Genomic DNA, 24,807 nt, shown 5'->3' on the forward strand with positions numbered 1-24,807 from the left:
AAAGGGAGAGGATAACCAGGGAGAAGGTAGGACCGCCTAAGGATAACGGAGGGAATTTATGCTTGGAGCCTGATGATGTAGTCGAGGAACTAGACATGTGTTTCCATCTGTTTACACCAGAGAAAGACATGGCGGACAGTGAGATCAGTGCAGAGAATAATAACATGCAATGGCAGTTTGAGATTAAGGAGGAGGAGGTGTTAAGCCTCTTCAAGAGCATTAAGGTGGATAAATCCTCAGGATCTGATGCAAATTATCCCAGGTTATTGAGGGAAGCAAGAGCGGAGATTGCAGAGGCTTAAACAATGATCAAACTCAGGTCTCTGGTGCTGTAAGGCAGTACCTCTCCCGCTGCGCCACCGTGCCGCCCTTTCTAATGTTATGTTTGCAAAACCTTGCAGTGTTGTGCGTTGTATTCAAGATCGTGGGAAACCTGATGTAGACTTCCCACCTCTCCAAATCATATGGATTTGATAAATTAATCTCTTTAGTCGTCTGATTGATTTTATGTCTTAACTAAACAAAGGCTCCACACATCATACTATGAGCTATCATTAGTATAAACCAGCATATGCTGTTCATTATCTCTGCTTTAAAAATACCCAGTGACTTGGCCTCCACAATCATCTGTGGCAATGAAATTTGCAGATCACCACCCTTTGGCTAAAGAAATTCCACCTCATCTCCATTCTAAAAGGTACATAGAAACATAGAAACATAGAAAATAGGTGCAGGGGGAGGCCATTCAGCCCTTCGAGCCAGCACCGCCATTCATTGTGATCATGGCTGATCGTCCCCTATCAATAACCCGTGCCTGCCTTCTCCCCATATCCCTTGATTCCACTAGCCCCTAGAGCTCTATCTAACTCCCTCTTAAATCCATCCAGTGGTTTGGCCTCCATTGCCCTCTGTGGCAGGGAATTCCAAAAATTCACAACTCTCTGGGTGAAAAAGTTTTTTCTCACCTCAGTCTTAAATGACCTTCCCTTTATTCTAAGACTGTGCCCCCTGGTTGTGGACTCGCCCATCATTGGGAACATTTTTCCTGTATCTAGCTTGTCCAGTACTTTTATAATTTTATATGTTTCTATAAGATATCCCCTCATCCTTCTAAACTCCAGTGAATACATCTTCTTATTCTGAGGCTGTGCCCTCTGGTCCAAGACTGTCCCACCACTGGAAATATTAGCCTTAGAAATAAATTGAGAGGAGAACACAAATGGAAGAACAAAGTGAAAGCTTAGTTTAAGTTTATTCTGAGTTTATTTTGTTGTTGTTTATTATATACTACCTGTGGGCATTGCATTTACAGGCCTGTATGCTGCTGCATGTAAGGATTTCATTGATCCACTGACAGTACATACGACCATGAAACACTTTTTTGACCACTCGGTGGCACAGTGGTAGAGTTCGAAGACCCAGGTTCGTTCTTGATGACGGGTGCTGTCTGTACGGAGTTTGTACGTTCCCCCTGTGACTGCATGGGTTTTCTCCGGGTGCTCCAGTTTCCTCCCACACTCCAAAGACGTTCAGGTTTGTAGGTTGATTGGCTTCCGAAAATTGTCCCTCGTGTGTAGGATAGAACTAGTGTACGAGGGGATCGATGGTTGGTGCGGACTCCGTGGGCCAAAGGGCCTGTTTCCATGCTGTGTCTCTAACCTAAAGAAAACTAAACTCTGGACTCTCTTGACTGCATCTGTTGGCTGCTAAAAATACCATCAGAATTGAAACAGCGTGGAGAGTACTGTTTTCATTTCTGAGCATCACGCTGTTAGATGATGTATTGTACTTGAAGGATGTGCAGCACAGTTTTTGCAGAATGTTACCAAGCAAAAAATGTCTACAATTAGATCGGTGGTTGAATAGATTACTTTGAGAATAGAACATTAAGGGCTGAGCAAAACGGACTGTTTAAGCTATTGTCAATGCCACACAGCTGGAATATGTGGCAGGTTAAAATGATATTTTTTGGGCTTGTTCAGATGGAGCTGGGGGAGGGGTTGTTGGGGGTGGTGGATAAGCAAAAGGTGATCACAGGGCAAGCAGGGAAATTATAAAGTTTGATCGCTTCGCCCAACACCTCTGCTCAGTTCGCAATAACCAACCTGATCGCCCCCGGTGGCTCAGCATTTCAACTCCCCCTCCCGTTCCGAACCCGACCTTTCTGTCCTGGGCCTCCTCCTTGGCCAGAGTGAGTCCCACCACAAATTGGCCGAAAAGCACCTTGGCATATTTCGCTTGGTTAGTTTACACCCCAGCGGTATGAACATTGACTTCACCAATTTCAGGTAGTCCTTGCTTTCTCCCTCCTTCCCCTCCCCTTCCCAGCTCACCCACAGCCTACTGTCTCTGCCTCTTCCTTTCTTTTTCCCACCCCGACATCAATCTGAAGAAGGATCTCGATCCGAAAAGTCACCTATTCCGCTCCAGAGATGCTGCCTCACCCGCTGAGTTTCTCCAGCTTTTTTGTCTACCTTTGGTAGTTTTTTAATGTCAGCATAGTATTTTGCTTTATTTTTTAACTGGTCTCTATGTACATACCTCAGAGTGTACCTGGACAGTAAACTGAACTGGTCCAGGAACGCTGAGACCCTGTACAAGAAGGGACAGAGCCAGCTGTGCTTTTTGTGAAGGCTCCCCTCTTTCAACATCTGCAGTAAGATGCTGCAGATGTCCAACCAATCGGTGGTAGCCAGTGCCATCTTCTTCACTGTCATGTGCTGGGGCAGCAGTGAGAAAAGCCACACACGCCAACAGGATTAACAAGCTCATTAGGATGGCCGGCTCCATCCTGGGGGCAGAGTTGGATTCATGGGAGGTGGTCTTGGAGGGGAGGATACTCCTCAAAATGCAGAGCATCTTGGACAATACAGCTTACCCCCTCCATGACACACTGGTCAACCTGAGGAGCACCTTCAGCAACAAGATGCAGTACAGAACGCCACAGGAGATCTTTTTTTTCCCAGCGGCAAACAAACTGTACAACTCCTCCCTCTTCTGTCGTGTGGTGGACTGGTAGACACTGGTGGACACTTTTAAAGCATTCCAAATTGGCATTGTTACATTTTTGTTTGGCAAGGGGTATGGAATCAAGCTAGATAATGAAATATATTTTACAGATTCCCCATGATATTATTGAGTAACAGCTCAAGGTAAGCGGTAAACACCGCAATACTTTTTGCCTAAATCAATAGTTAGAATAGACAATAGACAATAGGTGTAGGAGTAGGCCATTCGGTCCTTCGAGCCAGCACCACCATTCACCTTGATCATGGCTGATCATCCACAATCAGTACCCCGTTCCTGCCTTCTCCCCATATCCCCTGACTCCGCTATCTTTAAGAGCCCTATCTAACTCTCTCTTGAAGACATCCAGCGAATTGACTTCCACTGCCTTCTGAGGTAGTGAATTCCACAGATTCACAACCCTCTGGGTGTAAAGGTTTTTCCTTAACCTCGTCTAAATGGCTTACCCCTTATTCTTAAACTGTGGCCCCTGGTTCTGGACTCCCCCAACATGTTTCCTGCGTGTCCAATCCCCTAATAATCTTACATGTTTCAATAAGATCTCCTCTTATCCTTCTAAATTCCAGAGTATACAATCCCAGCCGCTCCATTCTATCAACATATGGCAGTCCCGCCATCCCGGGAATTAACCTTGTGAACCTATGCTGCACTCCCTCAACAGCAAGAATTCATAGAATTATCCTAAAGTGATAAGTCTATAAATTAAGCAAATGACCTTAAGGTATTTATGGCCATAACATTGTTTGTCCATAGCTCAAAAATTTCGAACTCGTAAAGAGTAAAGATATTCAGCCCTTGGTGCATCAGCTTACTCAATTTTTTCCAATTACCGATTTTTAAATATTTTATTAATGGCGCTCGAATTATAATCATATTTTACTCTATTCACCCTTTCAAAGCATGAGGTTTTTAACCTTTGAACACCTCAGTGTTTCAATGCACTTTTTATTGACAGACACAAAATGCTCCAGTAATTCAGCGGGTCAGGCAGCATCTCTGGGGAAAATGAATAGGTGGCGTTTTGGGCCAAGACCCTTCTTTAGACAGAGAGTCGGGGAGAGGGAAGCTAGAGGTATGACAAGGCACAGACCAAATTGGAGGTGGCACCAACGGCCAAAAAATCCCACAAAGGTCCATTGGTGGCTGTGGATAAGATGTTAACGAGGGGATACTAACAGTAAAACTAGGAGGACGACTAGAGTGGGGGAGGGACAGAGAGAGAGGGCAGTGTGTGTTCTTTGGCCATTGGTGCCGGCTCTGATTTGTTCTGTGCCTTTTCACACCTCTAGTTTCCCTCTCCCCTAACTCTCAGTCCGAAGAAGGGACTATTCCTTTTCTCCAGAGATGCTGCCTGACCCGTTGAGTTACTCCAGCATTCTGTGTCTATCTTTGGTGCAAAACGGCATCTGCCGTCTCCTCCTGCACATTTTGTATAGCTGATTTAAATCGAAGATGGACACAAAATGTTGGAGTAACCCAGCGGGACAGGCAGCATCTTTGGAGAGAAGCAATGGGTAACGTTCCGGTTCGGATCAGTCTGAAGAAGGGTCTCAACCCGAAACATCACCCATTCATTCTCTCCAGAGATGCTGCCTGTCCCGCTGAGTTACTCCAGCATTTTGTGTCTATCTTATGTTTTTGTGAAAATTGAGTTTGTTTTGCAGTATTTCAGTAAAGTTAGTACTGAATGCTTTCTTCGTGTCTCTTGCAGATTTAACCCATCACTTGCCTTTCCGCAATTTGTAACGTATATCAAATATGTTCACCAGAGCATTATTTGCAAGAAACCGAAGGAATTACTAAAGTGTGTATTGAATCAATAAAATATTTAAAGTTTCTTCGTGTTAGGAATAGAACTAATCACTGATCTGTGAAATTATCTTTTGACGTCACATTAATATAAATAATGATGAACATGGATCTTTGATGTGAAGTTCCTTGATCTTTTTATCCCTTTATCTATTTATTTTCAGACAAACCAGATGGGCCCCTATTTTGAGTGGAGTGTCACAATTCTACGCTGCCTTGTACAGCTGCTTTCTATGCAGGGAAGCTATCCCTTGACTAAATCAAATGGTCACAAGGAAATGCTTGAACACTGTTTAATGTGCAAGCAAAAACAAATGGAAAATATTCCTTAAGGAAAGAATGATTAAATTGAAAAAGAAAGATCAGTAGAACTAAATAGTAAGATTAAACGAGAACTTACCAGTTAGAAGTTTCATCATTATTTTATGAGGAGTACGTTGAGGGAATACGTGAAGAACCCCACCAGGACGCATGCATGTCATTCTTCAAAGCAGCGGTGTGAAATCACAGATAACTGACTTAAACATAGTAAGATTAGAGAAAGAAATACCAGTTGAGTATATGATCATGGGTGGGAGCGGAGGGCACTTATTCCCTCAACGTACTCCTCATAAAATAATGATCAAACTTCGAACTGGTAAGTTCTCGTTTAATCTTACTATTTTACTTCGGAGTCACGTGAGTGACCACGTGAAGATTTCAAAGCTCTGTGATTTCATGCCGTGGAAACTAGTCCATGCATCACATCTGCCTTAATGACTGTAGGAGGAATTGTGTCAACATATTTTAGACATGAATCCGACATTGAAATCCATGAATTGATTAACACAAATTATAGCCCCTATTTATGGGGTAATTAAATTACAGAACTTAAATTGTTTCTGCAAATGTTCCAGGTTTAATGACTGGTTTATGATAAAATAGTTGGAATGTTTTTTCTCCTGACCATCCTGCTGCCTTGAGGATTTGGTCCATTGGTACATCCAACTGCATAGCTGCCGATGTAGCTGCAGCCCTGGTGGATGCGATTTAAAATATTAGTATCCACCCCAGCCTGTGTTAGAACCTGTTTCAGCCATCTTGAGATGGTCTGGACCGACACTTTTTTGTGTGGTTGCTTATGGCTGACTAAAAGTGCCATTCTCATTGCCTCTGATGATTTTCAGTTTTCTCCATATATAACGACAAATGTTTTACTATACAGAGACGATCATCTGTTAGGTAAGACCTAAATTCGATATTGAGGCCCGCTGATCCCTGTCTGTTCTGTTTCACTAATTCATAAATATGAAACGTAATATTTCCAGATGAAGAAGTCATGTTGTCCAGTCTTAATTTATGTAATGACTGTACCCTTTGTGCTGTGACCAATGCCATTAGCATGACTGTTTTTAATGTCAGTCCTATGTAGGGACAGAGCTGTTGCTGGAGACCAATTCCTGAGCATCTTCAGGACAATACTCACATCTCATATTTGGGAGTACCTGGTTCTTGGGGGATTGGTATTAAAAATTCCCTTCATAGGTTTTGTTACCAGTGGGTGAGATCCAACAGAGTGACGCTCTGTTCCTTGCCATAGATAAGTCGATAAGGCACTTCTGGCGCAGTTGATGGCACTATAACTGAGCCCCTCATCATAATGGAGGCCTGCCAGGTATTCCAGAACAGACGGGATGTTCATATCTCTGTAGGTGATGCTGTTTTTGTTACAATACATCTCCCACTTCCTGATATAGACCAGATACTGTTTTTTGGTGGACTGTCTTTGGGCCGCCGAAATCATGTTCACTGTTCGGTCCGTCAGTCCCAGCTGTAGTAGAGGTATTTTTAAAATCTACAAATTAATAAATTCAAATAGTTATGGCATGGGTGGCTATCCCTTGTTACGGGATGAACCAACAAGTCTGGTCCATTCGGGATGGTGATACATGGTTCTAATACCATGTTCATTATCACTGGGAACCATGGTTGAGTAGGCCAATCGGGTACTACCAAAATACCAGACGCAGAGTCCTGCTGTATTTTCCTTAATACCCGACTGATGAGGCAGAAAGGAGGGAATGCATAAATAAACAATTACCCCCCAATGCAGCGAAAATGCATCTGTCGCCGCTGCCCCAGGGTCTGGTTCCCATGAAACATAATTTGATAACTGGTGATTAAGCCTGGATGCAAATAGATCGATATCTGGTGTTCCATATCGTGCTGTAATATCAGCAAATACTTTTTATTCAACATCCATTCGGTGTTTTCATTAAATTTGTGTGACCTGGTGTCTGCCACTAAATTTAGTTTACCTGGTAGGTAAGTAGCTGATATCCAAATATCTCTCTGGATACACCACTGCCAAATTGTATTAGCCAGATTGTCACATGATGTCGATTTGTTTCCACCCATGTGGTTGATATATGCTACCACGGTGGTATTGTCAATCTGTAGTCTAACATGCTGGTGATATGACCCAGTACAATATGACTTTAGGCCATAGAATGCACCCAACATTTCCAGGTAGTTTATGCCCAGTGTTAGTAATAATGATGCCCCCTGAGCAGTCCATCTACCTCCACAGCTGGAGATGGAATTGGTGGCATCCCAACCAAGTGCACTGGCATGAGTTTGTAGCACCATAGAAGGGTTGCTGATAATGATTGGATTGAAACAAAGCCAAATGTTATCTATCCACCATTTTAGTTCCATTATAGCTTTGATTGGTAGCTTCATTGGTCTGTCAAAATGACCAGCATTGATTTTGAGTGCTTGTATTTTTGCTCTCTGTAAATTTTGGTAATGTAAAGGTCCAAATTGTGTGGCTGGAAAAGCAGCCACCATTTTGCCAATTACTTTTGCTACCAATCTGATGGACGGTTACTGATGTCAATGAGGTTATTGCAAGCCTCTATTAAGTCTATAGCCTTTCCCTTTGGCAAAGTCACCGACATGTGAACTGAGTCAATGGTGAACCTCAAATAGTCCATAGTAGTGGGACGACAGATGGCACAATGGGCTAAGTGTTCAGCTGGCAACCGGAAGGTAGCTGGTTCGAATCCCGCTTGGAGTGCATACTGTCGTTGTGTCCTTGGGCAAGACACTTCACCCACCTTTGCCTGTGTGTGTCCTTGGGCAAGACACTTCACCCACCTTTGCCTGTGTGTGTGGATGTAATTATGTGAAGCACTTTGGGGTCAATGCAAGTTGACTAAAAATGTGCTATATAAATTTAAAAAAAAAAAAAAAAGAAAAAAAAAAAAAAAAGGCGTTAATTTAGATTTAACTGGATGGATAATAAACCCCAGTTTTTCAAATAACTGTTTTTTTTTTTTTTTAATATATTTTTTTATTAAAGGTAATCAATTACAATGCTTCAAACAACTTTATATCAAATTAATTCAATTTGCATTAAGTAAAACACTAGTAATACTTATCTACTATTTTTTTAGAAATAATGATAGAGAAAGAATAGAACAGTTATAAATCATTAAGAGAGTGATTAAATAATAATTTGATTATATATAAGAAAGAAAAGAGAAACGAAAAACCACAATATGTATTATTAATAACACTACTACAAGTGATAGTATCAATAAAGACATATATGTAATTCCAATATAAAAATGAATTATTCTCACCAAATCCCGCAGGGTGCACGTCGAGCTGTGTTGCCAAGAACAGCTACTTCTCTAAATACTGTATATATGGAGACCATATCTGTTCAAAAGAATTATACTTGTCCAATAGGACAAATCTAATTCTTTCCAGATGTAACGTCTCCATCATCTCTGTTGCCCACATTTTGGTTGTGGGGGATAATGTTCCCTTCCAAAATTTCAATATGATTTTTTTTCCAATTATTAAACAGTAATCAAAGAAATTTCTTTGATTTACTGTAAGTGATAGATGTAAATCCGGAATTCCAAATATTATTAGCTTTGGGTTAGGGTCCAATTTAACTTTGATGACTTCAGAAATAACTTTAAAGATTTCTGTCCAGTCATAATTCAATTTAGGACATGTAACGAAACTATGTATTAAATTTGCCTCTGCTTTCTTGCACTTATCACAAATAGCGGAGAGATTCGGAAAAATACTATTTAATTTAGTTTTCGAATAATGTAACCTATATAATACTTTAAATTGTATCAGTATATGTCTGGCGTTTAATGAACACCGGTGTATTCGTTGTAGACTTTCTTCCCAGTTTTCTTTTGTTATAGCCAATCCCATTTCATTTTCCCATGCTTGACGATATACTTCCGTTATTGGATTCTCCTTATCCAAAATGATGTTATATATATAGGCTATTAATTTTTCTGTATTTGGATATAAATTAAACAGTTCATCTAACAATCCTGCTTCTTTATTTTTATAATCTTGTGTATTGGATTTAATATAATCTCTAATTTGTAAATACCTAAACAAATGTTGTGGAGACAATCCATAAATATCTTGTAACTCCTGGAATAAAAGAAATTTTCCTTTTCTATACAGGTGTTCTATCCTTGTAATTCCTAAATCATCCCATTGTTTAAACCCCCCATCTAATATAGCAGGTTTAAACGATGGATTATTCATAATTGGTAATCTAAATGAGAGATTATCCAAGTGTAGAGTCTTAACTATTTGTTTCCAAATACGTCTATTATTATATATTATTAGGTTGTCTTTATAATATTTTTTTTGTACTTCCGTTGGTGCAAAAATTATCGAACCTACATTGAAAGGTAGACAGTCCTCCTTTTCTATATTTAACCATGTCGGTTCATGATCCATATTTACCCACCAGAAATTCATATTCTTAATCTGAACAGCCCAAAAATAATATAAAAAGTTTGGAAGTGCTAATCCTCCATTTATCTTAGCTTTGCATAGATGTTTTTTATTTATTCTGTGATTTTTATAATCCCAAATAAAGCTATTGACAATATTATCAATTTTTAAAAAAAAAGTTTTCGGAAGAAAAAAAGGAATAGCCTGAAACAAATATAACAACTGCGGTAGAAATACCATCTTTATGGCACTTATTCTACCAATCATGGATATAGGCAGTGTTTTCCAATATAAAATATTTTTTCTAAGTTTATCTAATAGTTGAGGATAGTTGGATTTTATTAATGAGTTATGAGTTTTAGTTACGTTAATCCCTAAATATTTAAGTTTGTCTGTAACTACTTTTAATGGGTATTGTTGTAATGTATTAAGATTTATTCCTGTTATTGGCATAATCTCGCTTTTATCCCAATTAATCCTATACCCAGAAAATGCACCAAACTTAGTTATAATGTTTAGCAGGTTGGGAATACTAATTTCCGGTTTTGTAATATAAATCAAAACATCATCTGCATATAAAGAAATTTTATTAATTGTTGTATCAGTATTATAGCCATATATTTCAGGTTCAGATCTAATTTTTTCCGCCAATGGTTCTATCACCAATGCGAACAATAAGGGTGATAACGGACATCCCTGTCTGCATCCCCTAGAGAGTTTGAATTTGGCTGATAAAATTTGGTTAGTCAAAATTCTTGCCATAGGATTCGAGTATAAAATTCTTACCCATTTACAAAATCTATCCCCCAATTGAAACTTTTCCATTATATTAAATAAATACATCCATTCCACCTGATCAAACGCTTTTTCTGCATCTAGTGATATAACCGCTAGTTCCGTATCTCGTATTCTTTTTGAATATATAATATTAAACAAACGTCTGAGATTATGGGATGAGTAACGTTTTGGGATAAAACCTGTTTGATCATAATGTATTAATTTAGAGATCACTAAACTTAATCTCCTAGATAAGACCTTAGTTAATATTTTTTGGTCTGTATTTAAAAGGGCAATCGCTCTATATGATCCAGGATCTTCCAAATCCTTATCTACTTTAGGGATGAGTGTAATTGTGGATTCATTTAAAGATTCTGGTAATTTTCCTTGGTCATATGCATATCTATACATTATTTGTAATCTTGGGGAAATCAGATCTTGAAATTTTTTATAAAATTCTGCACTCAGGCCATCTGGGCCCGCTGCTTTTCCGTTCTTTAGCGAACTAATTGATTCTATAATATCTTTTACTGTTATTTCAGCATTTAACAATTCTCTACCTTCCTGATCTAAGCTATTGATTTGACATTCTTGTAAAAATATTTCCATACTATCTGTTTGTCCTGTTAGTTTTGACGAATAAAGATTTTTATAATATTGTAAAAATCTATCATTAATATCTTTTGGAGTAATTAATATATTTCCATACTCAGATCTAATTCCGTGTATCATCTTCTCATCTTCTAATTTTCTAAGCTGTTACAGTTTGTTTGGTCAATTCCAAAGTTTTGCCCACAATAAGTATGTCATCTAGATATGCCATGACCATGTGTTTTCGTTTACGTAGAAACGCTAGGGCTGGTTTCAAACTTTTAGTGAACAGCCTGGGGGCTGATGTTAACCCATTTGGCAGCGCTCTATATTGTCAGTGCTGTCCCATCCAGTTGAATTTTAAGTAACATCTGTGGTCACCTCGTATAGGCACTGAATAGTAAGCATTTTTTAATCGATGCTAGCCATGAAGTAACCTTTGGAAATCAATTGTTTAGCAGTAACAAAGGTTTCCATTTTAAAATGAATATATTGTACAAATGTATTCAATTTGGTCAGATCTATGATGATGCGACAACCACCATCTTTTTTGATTTTGGTAAAGATATTGGACACGAATTCTAGCGGTTCGTGTTGGGATTTTTCAATTACCCCTTTTGCGTAAGGCCGCTCCAGTTCAGCCTGCGCTTCTGATTTTTCTTTACCGGAAAGTACGAACATTCGGTTCGGTATATGTTGAACTGGAGGGCTGTACTTGTGTATAATTCTATTGTATATCCCTGGATACTGCTTAAATATAAGTATCGGTAGTTAACATACTCCATGCATCCAGAAAGGAGAGTAATCTCCCCCCCCCCAACCTCCATGCCCCCACCTACCTCCATAGTTACCAGTGGCAGATTTACTTCTTTTTGTAAATCCTTCGTTGATGTTGAGACGTCGGTGTCTGGGTTTGTGGTTTGGTTGATGTTGGAGGTTTGTGTATCTTCCAAGAAGGCCGGTCTGGGCCATGGCCTAAGAAAGACTCATGTTTGGTGTACCGGACCTTCGAGCTTTCACCAGTCAGTCTTGTTCTACTGGTGGGTGCGTAAGGGTGCTGTCTATGGCCGTGTGTTGCAAAGCAGTGCCTGTGCATCCTGTTGGTCCTGCGACATGTCCTTGTCATCCACTGTGCGGGTGAAAGCTGTTATCCCCGCTGTTTAGGAGTTTCCATATACAATTATTTACTACAGGAAACATTCCGGGATATACAGTTACCCGGTGTCAGGTGTCCTCCAGGTTTTGGCCAGTCTGGTCTGGCTGTATGAGGTTGGACACCATGTCCAGTAGATTTTCACGTTCCTGCACCCCCTGCACACTTGATTTCTGTTCTGCAAACCCCTCTTCAGGATCAGCCCAGAACTGACCCCCAGTACTCCACTCTGATGAGGGAGAAGCACTGTGCAGCCCTACAAGAGGTGCTGCTGTGGGTTTTACATAGAGCCCACAGTGACTCGACTCCATCTCCCGGAGCCTGTCACGTTGGAGCAAATGTTCCACACACCGCTCCATCTGGCTCCAGCGCTCACGGTCGCTGGCCGCCCGCGGCTGCTCAAAGTCGGACTCCTCTGAGTCCACGACTTTGATGGTTTTTTGTCTTGCCTTACCGCCCGGCCGTGGAGTGGATCTGGCCAGTGCGGAGGCGACATCGGGCACAGCTGATCCCATTATAGGCGATTCAAGTGCCGCTGGCCGCTGCTAGCCCACCAGCTTTGTCGCAGCCCGTTGGTTTCTCCACCTGTAATCAGCATGGGAAAACACAAAAAGACCGCAGCTCTTACCTGCAGGTCCTGGTTTAAACTGTCGCTACGGGGGAACGTCGTTCCACCCCGCCTCCTGCCGTTTTCGACTTGTCAAAAGTCGACGGCCCCATTCTGAATAGTCCTCCCGCCCGGCCGTGGTGTTCTGGCTAGCGCGGGACCAAAAGTCGGCACAGCTGATCCCTTACGGGGCTTGTGCCTTCAGCTGCTGCTGGCTCCCGCAACTTCGCGGTCCTCCCCAGCCAGCTTCACTCGCAGCACTTGTGGACACTATTTTATCCAGCTTCCCCCCCTGTGTAAAAACAGCGCGGGGACAAAAACTACCGCAGAGTAAATCACTTACCTGCAGGTCGCGGTTTCAAACTTACCGCTGCGGGGGAACGCTCCACCCCGCCTGTCGTTTCGCAAGCGTGAAAGCGATATGACACGCATGCGTCCTGGTGGGGTTCTTCACGTAGTCACTCACGTGACTCCGAAGTAAAATCAAAGGGTTTTGTTTTCAAGTGGACATTATTCAGAAATAAACAGCATTATGGATGTGGTGAAAATTGCTGTCTCATAGGAAGGCAAGGAAGCTTGCATTAAAATTGGGCTGGATCTTGTTGAATATTGAGTGATATTCTCAACGTCCCCTCTGCACTGTGAGGAAGCTGTGAGGCCCCATCTCCAGGTCTCCCCTCTCTTGCAACTTCGAGGCTGTCTTCTCGTTCAGCTCCCTATGCTTTCTGGTCATGTTCTATGAGTAGAATTAGGCCATCAAGTCTACTCCACCATTCAATCATGGCTGATCTATCTTTCCCTCCTAACCCTATTCTCCTGCCTTCTCCCCATAACCCCTGGCACCCGTACCATTCAAGAATCTATAAATCTCCAACTTAAAAATATCCATTGAATTGGTCTCCACCACCGTCTGTGGCAATGAATTCCACAGATCCACAGATCAGTATTCCACCATAAAATGAAATTATGGCTGGATCTGTTAGCTCGGGAAGGCACAAAGGTCACAAACTCAACGGGTCCAGCAGCATCTTTGGTGAAAAAGGATGGGTGATTTTTCGGGTTGGCACCCTTCTTCAGTCCCACTCAGCTGAGCACCACGCTCTTTGATTGATCCCCCACTACATTATCCCATCAATAAAATAAATAAAAACAACAATTTAATATATTTATCTTCTACCCCGAAGATAGACACAAAATGCTGGAATAACGTTATGGTTCAAAACACTTCTTCAGACCGAAGAAGGGTCTCGACACAATTGTCACCCATTCCTTCTTTCTGGAGATCCTGCCTGTCCCAATACGTTACTCCAGTATTTTGTATCTATATTTGGTGTAAACTAGCATCAGCAGTTCCTTCCTACACATATCTTCTACCCTAACATTGAGAATAGGAGCAAATAACTCCTCCTGCAGTTGTACAGGGCCTTAGTGAGACCACACCTTGAATATTGTGTGCAATCTTGGTCTCCAAACTTAAGGAAGGACATTCTTGCTATTGTGGGAGTGCAGCACAGGTTCACTAGGTTAATTCTAGGGATGGCGGGACTGTCATATGTTGATAGATTGGAGCGGTTGGGCTTGTATACTTTGGAATTTAGAAGGATGAGAAGGGATCTTATTAAAACATGTAAGATTATTAAGGGTTTGGACACGCTAGAGGCAGGAAACACGTTCCCAATTTTGAGGGAGTCCAGAACCAGGGGCTATAGTTTAAGAATAAGTGGTAAGCCATTTAGAACGGAGATGAGGAAAAACTTTTTCACACAGAGAGTTGTGAGTGTGTGGAATTCTCTGCCTCAGAGGGTGGTGGTGGCTGGTTCTCTGGATGCTTCCAAGAGAGAGTTAGACAGAGCTCTTAGGGATGGCAGAGTTAAGGGATATGGAGAGAAGGCAGGATCGGGGTATTGATTGTGGATGATCAGCCATGATCATATTGAATGGCAGTGCTGGCTCGAAGGGCCAAATGCCCTTCTGCTGCACCTATTGTCTATTGTGTATTGTCTAATACAGATTCTCTATTTCTGTGACTTGAAAACTGGTTTGTATAAAGCTCTTCAGAATAGTTTGCCCTTTAAAATTAATGATGTGCCAACATTGCCCAAATGCAGGCCTAGCTTTATTGTAGCTGTTATGTTGAGCTGTTAAGTACTTATTGTAGTTAATAATTTCACGTGGTAGGAGCAGAATTAGGCCATTCGACCCATCAAGTCTACTCTGCTATTCATGCACGGATGATCTATCTCTCCTAACCACATTTTCATGGCTTCTCCACATAACTCCTGAAACTCGTACTAATCAACAATCCATCTCTGCCTTAAAAATATCCATTGACTTGGCCTCTACAGCATTCTCTGGCAATGAATTCCACAGATTCACCGCCCTCTGACTATAGAAATTCCTCCTCATTGTCAAGTAACTCACACATACTCACAAACATAGTACAACAGTATTTATTGGAAAGTACATATAACACACTATAGCATGTTCCTTCTACTGTACAGCAGCATGGACTGACTACACACATCGGGTTGCGATAATATGAACAGTGTGGTAGTAGGCGCGACTTCTGATAATAAAGCACTACATTGGTTAGTAAGTAAAGTAACCAATCGACACTCATCTCTTTCCTATAGAAACGTCCTTTAATTCTGAGGTTACTACCTCTATTCCAAGACTGGATATGTTACTGAAGTTTGCTGTTTTTTTTACCTTCCCCAGATGGAATACCATTTACATGGTGGAATGGGAGAACGAATGAAAAACAAGTTTACTGGGGTGGTTCATCAATCGGAGTCCAAAGATGTACATGTGGATTGGATGGGAACTGCCTAGATACAAGTTATTACTGTAACTGTGATGCCGACAGTGATAAATGGTAAACCTGGCTTTGTCTTGGATTTTAAACTGTATCTTGTCATATAGTGCAAGAATGACAAAACAATATAGTTAAAGGTGCTTAAATAATTAGTTTTAAATTTAGAAATTTGTGCAGGTATAAACACTCAATTTTCAGATGGGTAACATAACTTGTCAAGCTGTCATAATTAATGAACTATTACCTATTCTAACTGTAGAATTATATTTATCTCACTAACTACCACCTTATTTATCTTTTAAGCAGTGCTTTTGTTTCTGGCCAACTGTATTTGAAAGCAGAATCTAATATTGTGGCACAGCTTATAACCCTTAGTGAAGGCTTTAATAGAGTGGATGTGGGAGAGTCTAGGACTAGAGCCCATAGTCTCAGAATTAAAGGACATTCCTATAGGAAGTGGGGATGGAGGGGTTTTGGGATTGGTGTGTGAGTAGGTGGGTCAATGAGAGCCTCTATGTATGTTATGTCTTGTGCTGTATGTTCTATGTTGGACCCCCTCGAAAACGAGATGACTGTCCATCTCAAGGGGTTATCCATGAATAAACTTGTTGTTTGTTTCAAGGGGATGAGGAGGAATTTATTGGTGGTGAATCTGTTGAATTCTTTGCCACAGGAGGCTGTGGAGGGCAATGGATATTTTTAAGGCAGAGATAGATAGATTCTTGATTAATATGGGTGTCCGGGGTTATGAGGAGAAGGCAGGAGAATGGGGTTAGGAGAGAGAGATAGATCAGCCATGATTGAATGGCAGAGTAGACTTGATGGGCCTAATGGCCTAATTCTTCTCCAATCACTTATAACCTTAAAATCTGGACTCGACGTTGAGTTTACAGTTTAGAGTTTTACAGTTTAGTCTATTGTCACGTGTACTGAGGTACAGTGAAAAACATTTGTTGCATGCTACCCAGTCAGCAGAAAGACAATACATGATTACAATCGAGCCATTTGCAGTGTATAGATACATGACAAAGGAATAACTTTTAATGCCAGGTAAAGCCAGTAAAGTCCGATCAAGGATAGTCCGATCAAGTTATAGCAAACTTTCTGCATATCCCACTTATCCTATTCCAGCTTAGACTAAAGGCAGCTCTATTCTTTTGAATGAAGAAACTCTGGTACTCAAATTAATCAATGCCTTTGTGAACTTTATGTTTTAGTTATTTAAAATTATTTTTTTGATGCTGATGAGGACATGTCACTCATCAAATAGTGAAGCTACATATGTTGCTATTTATTTCACTCTATTTTCATAAATCATAATTTCATAAATTCGAGGAGCAGAATTAGGCCATTTGGCCCATCAAGTCACTCCGGCATTCAAACATGGCTGATCTATCTTTCCCTCTCAACCACATTCTCCTGCCTTCTATTCATAACCACTGACTCCGGTACTAATCAAGAATCTGTCAATGAATTCCACAGATTCACCACCATCTGACTGAAGAAATTCCTCCTTGTCTCCTTTCAAAAGGTACATCCTTTTATTCTGAGGCCATGGCCTCTAGTCCTAAACTCTCCCACGAGTGGAAACATCCTCTCCACATCCACTTTGTTGAGTCCTTTCATTTTGAATTCATATACTAAATGATGAACAGCAAAACCAATGGCAATGAAGAGTATTGAAACTTTTTTGAGGTATTATTTGAGGAATTGCGAGATGCATCAATTAGGTCCTACAACTAAGTCACTGGAAGCATACAGAATAATGGACAGTTTCTATTACAAATGTGGACATAAACATTCATAATGTGGAAATCTGCAATCGATGAGAGGGTTTATAGCCAGGAATTACATGGAAATATATTATTTTAAATGTACCATTGTAAAAGTAGTTGAACAAAATTCAATTAATGCAGTTGTGACGGTTAAATAGGGGAAACAAATGCAAGGATGTGTAAATTAGTGGGCTGAATTCAAATGGGGGAAGTTTTATGTTATTGTATAATACCAATATTTTACTAAATTGGAGCTTAATTATCATTTGTATATAGGCAAATGAGGTAGATGATGATTTTAGCATTTAATGTCACAGTGAATTTTAGTAAGTGGTTATTTTAGTGTTTTAATGAATTTAATATGACAAGTAATGTTCTTAACATTTTACTAACTTGCATTTGATTAGTAATCAAGTCAAACTACATGAGTGACAATATAAATGTTCACTAATTAAAAAGATGATTACCTTCACGTGGAGAAAAATAATGTCTGCGTCAGTTGTAGTTCAGAGGCAGCTCTCTTGCTTCTGAGTTGGAAGATTGTTGGTCCCCGGAGTGAGATTTGAGTATAAAACACTTTTGGTGCTACTCCACTGCCTCTTCCTTCCTGCGACTTGTAGAAACTTTTTCAAATTAATATCTATTTAAGGTAACAAATAATCTAAAGGTTGAGGGGCACCCTTTCATCTCCTGGCAAAAGAACAGATAAAAGTACTGCTAAATATATGCTGGATGACCACAGACACCGACTGGTATTAGCCTTGTGGAAGGAGCTGCAGGTGTTAGTTTACACTGCAGATAGACACTAAATACTGGAGTTACTCAGCGGGACAGGCAGCATCTCTGGATAGAAGGAATGGGTGATGTTTTGGGTCAAGACCCTGCTTCAGGCTTGATCTTCATTTGAAGCATATTTGGTCATATCTCCTACGTTAAGTCCCGATTCGATTCTTTCTGGACCAATGTTTCCACCATGAGTTAAAACCTTATGCTTACTGTATCGAATCAACAAAAGAGTGTGTGTTTTTACTAGGCAACATGTTTCACCAAGTCCATCAGACCATAAGACCAAGGAGCAGAATTTGTCCATGCGGCCCATCGCATCTGCTCTGTCATTCGATCATGGCTGATCTATTTTTCCGCTCAATACCATTTTCTAGCCTTCTCCCCAAAACCGTCCATCGTTGTGTCTCAAAGGTCAAAGAGTCTTGACCTTGTTCCGCATATGCAAGATTTTAGTCTAGCTTTCAGGTAGTGCCGTGAATCATAATGCAGAATTTCCCTCTAGTTTCTCTCTTCCCCGACTCTCATTCTGAAGAAGGGTCTTGACCCGAAACGTCACCCATTCCTTCTCTCCAGAGATGCTGCCTGTCCTGCTGAGTTACTCCGGCATTTTGTGTCTATCTTCGATGTAATCCAGCATCTGCAGTTCCTTCCTACACAGTATTGTTTGTTGACCTGGTTAGGGAAACTGAAGGGATTATCCAAAATGTTTAATCAATTTAATAGACAGTCAGCAAGGTTCATTGGCTTGTCCATGGCATTATGTGGATTGTATTGTTGGATAAAGGTGAGAAAGGTTGCCGTTTTTACAATGAGCCCACACTGGCACACAATGTACAATTATATTGATTTTTCTATTTTATCTATTTCACACTAAGTTATTTGACTAACATTTCTTTTATTCACAATATACAAATGCAAGGATCATCAATTGCATTTCTAATGCCAAGATTTTAATACTCAATTAGTTCCTTTCTTTCATGCTAATAACACGATTACTTTAATGTATCCAAGTACAAAATAGCACAGATGTTGGGTATCTGAAATAAATCTGCCTGATTTGCTGATACTCAGAGAGAGAAAAAACAGAGATGCATCACAGCTTGGTTTGGGAACAACTCCATCCAAGACCGCAATAAATTGCAGCGAAATGTTGGAGCAGCCCAGACCATCACACAAACCAACCTCCCTTCCATCAGCTCCATTTATACCTCACGCTGCCTCGGAAAGGCCAGTAGGCATAATCAAGGTGAAATCGAGTGCACCCTGGCCACTCCCTCTTCTCCCCTCTCCCATCATGCAAAAGTTAAAGAAGTGTGAAAACGCAGACCTCCAGATTCAGGAACAGTTTCTTCCCAGATGTTATCAGGCAACTGAATCATTCTACCACAACCAGAGTGCAGTGCTGAACTACTATCTACCTCATAGGTGTTCCTCGGATTATCCTTGATTGGACTTTGCTGGCTTTACCTTGCACTGAACAGCATTCCCTTATCATGTATCCAGACTCTGATGAAGGGTTCTGACGCAAAATATCACCTATCCATTTTCTCCAGAGATGATGCCTGACCCGCTGTGTTACTCCAGCATTTTGTGTCCCTTTTGTCTATAAATTTGTGCCTGCTGATCGCTAGACTTTCTGGTAGTGACCAATTTTTCTCCTCATCTATTCCAACCTAACCATAAATTAGCTTGAACAACTCATATCAAAGCTCCTCTTCATTTATTGTCCTTACAGGGGACTGATCCCATTATTTCCAGTTGTTATGACTTGGAAGATGGTGAATGAATAATTAAAAGCAATTGTGTATATATTTAAGAAGAGTTTTTTATAATTCACAATTTTATTGAGGTATGGAAATTAAAAGTTCATCAAGAAATTAATTTGTTTATATGTCGACATCAAGTGATGTGCAAGAAAATTAGTAATGAATAAGAAAGATATGAAGGAAGAAATTATCTTGTCAGATACATAGCAGGTCAAACATCAGCTGTAAATAATTTAAGAAATCCTTGTATTTATATGTATTAAAATTTAAGCCAAAGTGCTTTACAGCTGATTTTAGGTATTATTGGTTGTGTAAATATAAAAAAATATATGTTTATTTATCTTGTCATCTTTTAAACATTTAGCAACACTAAACCTGCCCTTGTAACTTTCTTCCTGCTATTACAATCAGTCTGAAGAAAGGGTGCCGACCCATAACATCACATATTGATGTTCTCCAGAGATGCTGCCTGACCCGCTGAGTTACTCCAGCACGTTGTGTCTTTTTTTGTAAACCAGCATCTGCAGTTCCTCTACTAAACCTATCATTCTGAGTCTGCCATATTTTGTTCATGTGTTGCGTAGTAACACTTTTATGCATTGTAATATGACCAGATATCTCCTCGATTTATGATTAAAAGAGAGACATGATATAAAATGTTGCTTGTCACAAAGTACTTGCTTGCTTTTAATATCAGGTTCTTTAATTCAGTTTAGGGATACCAGGCAGAAACAGACTCTTCGGACCAACGAGTCCATGCCAACCATCGATCACCCATTCACACTAGTTCTATGTTATCTCACTTTTGCATCCACTCCCTACACACTAGGGACAATATTACAGTGGTTAATTATCCTCCAGACCCACACGTCTTTGGGATGTGGGAGGAAACTGGAATACCTGGAGTAAACACATCCGTCACAGGGAGTACATCAAACTCCACACAGACAGATATTGAGATCGGGATTGAACCCGGATCTCTGGCGCTATGAGGCCGCAATACTACCAGCTGCACCACACTGCTGCCCTCTTTGATCATTCTGAATTGGTTCTCTTCGATAATTTTGAATTCGTTAATTTGATAACACAGTCCAGATTCTTAAAAGTCTCAAATGCCTGTAATGTATGGAGAATATTAACATAGCCATTACATTCCCAGGCAAGTGTTTAGATTGTCTGTATTCCAGGGTGTGGCAAAGTTGAGGGGGGAGGGAGCATAAATTCACCTTGTGTGATGTTAAACCAGTGTTCCCAGGAGAAATTGGGCAGTTTTAATTCCCAATCAGTGACAAGATGTTGCAGTATTCTAACAGGCAGCCAATTCACACTATTTTTGTTCATGAAACGGCTACCCCAATTTTATGACGCTCATTTCCACTAGAGGGAGAGTCAAGAATCAGAGGCCATGGCCACAGAACGTACATTTAGAAAGGAGACAACAAGAAATGTCTTTATGGTGAATGGTGAATCTGCTGAATTCATTGCCACAGATGGCTATGGTGGCCAAATTAATGGATATTTTTAAGGCGGAGATTGGCAGATTCTTGATTGGTAATGGTGTCAGGGGTTATGGGGAGCAAGCAGGAGAATGGGTTCGAGAGTGAAAAATAGATTAGCCATGATTGAATGGTGGAGTAGACTTGATGGGTCAAATGGCCTCATTCTGTTCCTCTTGGTTCTTGGTTTCTTGATCCTCCAAAATATTCCAAATGGAATTTAAACTGGAGGTGGTGAAGGGAGGGCTTAGGCCAGAAAGGGTTATTGGGAAGAAAGAGCTCAAACATATGAACGTGTCCAAATTATGGATATTATGGATATTGAATATGGATATGGATATGGATATTGAAGCAGATTTATTTGTTTTTATCCTTATTATTATCATTATTATTATTATTATTATTATTATTATTATTATTATTATTATTATTATTATTATTATTATTATTATTATTATGTTCTATTTATTGGCAGGACTAACGATACAGGAGTTCTTTCACACAAAGACCATTTACCTGTAACTCAGATTATTATTGGGGACACAAACAGAACAAACTCAAAAGCAGCCTACAAACTTGGACCACTACGTTGTCACGGTGACAGTAAGTGCCAAATTCTATTTCAGGATCGGACCTGTAAGAGTCTAGCAGCAGTCTACAGGTGAAGGCAATTTCTCCCATTTATTTCCAGCTCACTGAACCAACAGAAAGTGAAATCATTCCGATATTTTAAGATGCGCGCTGCCATTCTCGGCTCCACTGTTGCTGGGTAACGTCGTCCCATCTTTTCTCACTCGCCACGCAATAAATGATCGTAGTGCTGCTTATGGGAGGTGCCGCATTTAAATCATCTCCCAAACGTTCTGCACTGCAGCAGAGAATACACTTCAAATACCAATTTCCACCTTCTTTCAGATGTTCTGAGCTTGTGAGAAGAGTATTTTAGTTAGATTCCTAGAGCTGTAGAGCACGGAAACTTGAACCTTTTGTCCCAACTTGCCCATGCTGACCAAATTACCTACCTAAGTTCATCCCAATTTTTATTGTTTTAGTCAATTTCATGCTTAATTTTTTCTAACTCTGTACCTATACAATTGTCTTTAAGATAATGTAATGATTAGACTTTTGACATAGGGCAGAATTTGGACATTTGGCCAATCGAGTCTGCTTCACCATTCGACCATGGCTGATCTATTTTTTCTCTCAACCCCATTCTCCTGTCTTCTCCCCATAACCTTGGTCACTCATGAGGTAAACTTTCCCCTCCCACCTTAAATCTTTGGTTTAGACTCCACTGAGAAAAGGACTGTGACCTTTCACTTTTTCTATGCCCATCATTATATCATATACTTCTACAGTGCATAAGATTTTGCACCCTGTTTATTTTCTCTTTTGCTCTACCTGATGTACCCATGCATGGTATGATTTGCCTTAATAACATGCAAAGTTTTCACTGTGTCTTGGTGCACATAAATCAACCAATACCATTCCTCAGCATTCTACGTTCAAATGAAAAAAGCCCAAACCTCCAGTCGCTCCCTATAACGCAAGCCCAACAGTCCCTGTATCAACCTCATGAATATCTTCAGCACCTTTTCCAACTTAAGGAGGGAAGACAGGACATGAAACCAAGGCTGAGCAAAAAATTTCCAAATAGGATTTTAGTATTTTGTTAAATTTACGAGAGTTGAGATGAGTTGAGATGAGTTGAGATGAGTTGAGACGAGTTGAGTTGAGTTGAGTTGAGTTGAGTTAAGTATCCTTTAGTTTGGAGATACAACAAGGAAACACGCCCTTCAGCTTACCGAATCTGCGCCAAGCAGTGATCTACGCAGACTAACACTATTCTACACACACTGGAGACAACTTACAATTTTACAAATTCAATTAGCCTACAAACCTGTACGTCCTTGGAGTGTGGGAGGAAACCGGAGCACCTGGAGCAAACCCACGCAGGTCACAGGGAGAACATACAAACTCCATACAGACAGCACCTGTAGTCAGGATCGAACCCAGATAACTGCCACTGTAAGGCAGCAACTGTACCGCAGCGCCACCGTGCCGCCCATTAGTTCAGAGGTAGAGCAAGGAAACAGGTCCCACCGAGACCATGGTGACCATTGATCCCCTGTTCACAATAGTTCTTGTTACTCCATTTTCTCATCCATTCTGGAACATTAGGGGCAATTTTGACAGAGGGCCAATTAAATTACCAGCCCGCACATCTGGTAACCGGAGCCAGAGGAAGTCCATGCGTACACGTGCAAACTCCACACAGGCAGCACCCAAGGTCAGATCGGATCATGGTCTCTGGCGCTATGCCACTGGACAACTAATCATCAGTTCAAACTTCTTTCTCCATCCAGGCAATTATTGGAATGCGGCGTCGTTTAACACTGAGAGTTCATATCTCCATTTCCCAACTTTCCATGGAGAGCTGAGTGCGGACATTTCATTTTTCTTCAAAACAACTGCTTCCTCAGGAGTTTTCCTGGAGAATCTGGGAATCAAGGATTTCATCAGGATCGAGCTGAACTGTAAGTAGGACACCAATAAAAACTACAATCAGGAACCAATCCTAACCTGTTTAAATACATAAGGTCATAAGTGATATTATGAGTAGAATTAGGCCATTCAGCCCATCAAGTTTACCCCGCCATTCAATCATGGCTAATCTATCTCTCCCTCCTAACCAATTCTCCTGACTTCTCCCCACAAATTCTGACACCTGTACTAATCACAAATCTATCTGTCTCTGCCTTAAATATATCCACTGACTTGGGCACTACAGCCTTCTGTGGCAAATAATTCCACAGATTCACCACCCTCTGGCTAAATAAATTTCTCCTCATCTCCTTCCTAAAAGAACGTCCTTTAATTCTGTGGCTATGACCTCTGGTCCTAGACTCTCCCAGTAGTGGAAACATCCTCTCCACGTCCACTCGATCCAAGCCTTTTTCACTATTCTGCATGTTTCATCAAGGTCTCCCCTTGTTCTTCTAAACTTGAGATAGTACAGGCCCAGAGCTGACAAATGTTCATCATAGGTTAACCTTCTAATTCCTGGGATCATTCCTGTAAACCTTCCATCTTAATTCCATACCTTAAAAGGTTATGAGTTTGTGATACTTGGAATGTTTTCAGGATAGGCAGAATTTACACATGACATTCAATCTATAGTGGGTGATAAATTCCTCATTAACAGGTCGAAAATAATTATTAAATATATGTTTAAAGCTGAGCTATTTTTTTAATCTTTACTCCTCCAGAATCTCAAACACCTTTTACAAAATATCCTAGCTGTTTTCACAAGTTCATCTTCCACCTAGGGATGAGGACAATTTGCTTTGGTAATTGTGGCAGAATGCTAAGTTGTAGAACCTTCAACATAGAAAACTGCAGGAAAGAACTGCAGATGCTGGTTTAAATCGAACGTGGACA

The 24,807-nt window shown here is 40.5% G+C and overlaps 1 protein-coding gene across 1 annotated transcript in view; it reads left to right on the plus strand.

Annotated features, from left to right (window-relative positions):
* LOC116975560 (contactin-associated protein-like 5) overlaps window positions 1-24,807 on the plus strand; it is a 705,003-nt gene that overhangs the window by 451,580 nt on the left and 228,616 nt on the right. Inside the window, exons 14-16 of the mRNA XM_033024847.1 lie at window positions 15,447-15,603; window positions 21,842-21,969; window positions 23,733-23,903. Of these exons, the coding sequence (XP_032880738.1) occupies window positions 15,447-15,603; window positions 21,842-21,969; window positions 23,733-23,903 (456 nt within the window). The remainder of the gene's footprint in view (window positions 1-15,446; window positions 15,604-21,841; window positions 21,970-23,732; window positions 23,904-24,807) is intronic.

This window comes from Amblyraja radiata, chromosome 7 (genome assembly GCF_010909765.2).
Source record: "Amblyraja radiata isolate CabotCenter1 chromosome 7, sAmbRad1.1.pri, whole genome shotgun sequence".
Taxonomy (NCBI): domain Eukaryota; kingdom Metazoa; phylum Chordata; class Chondrichthyes; order Rajiformes; family Rajidae; genus Amblyraja; species Amblyraja radiata.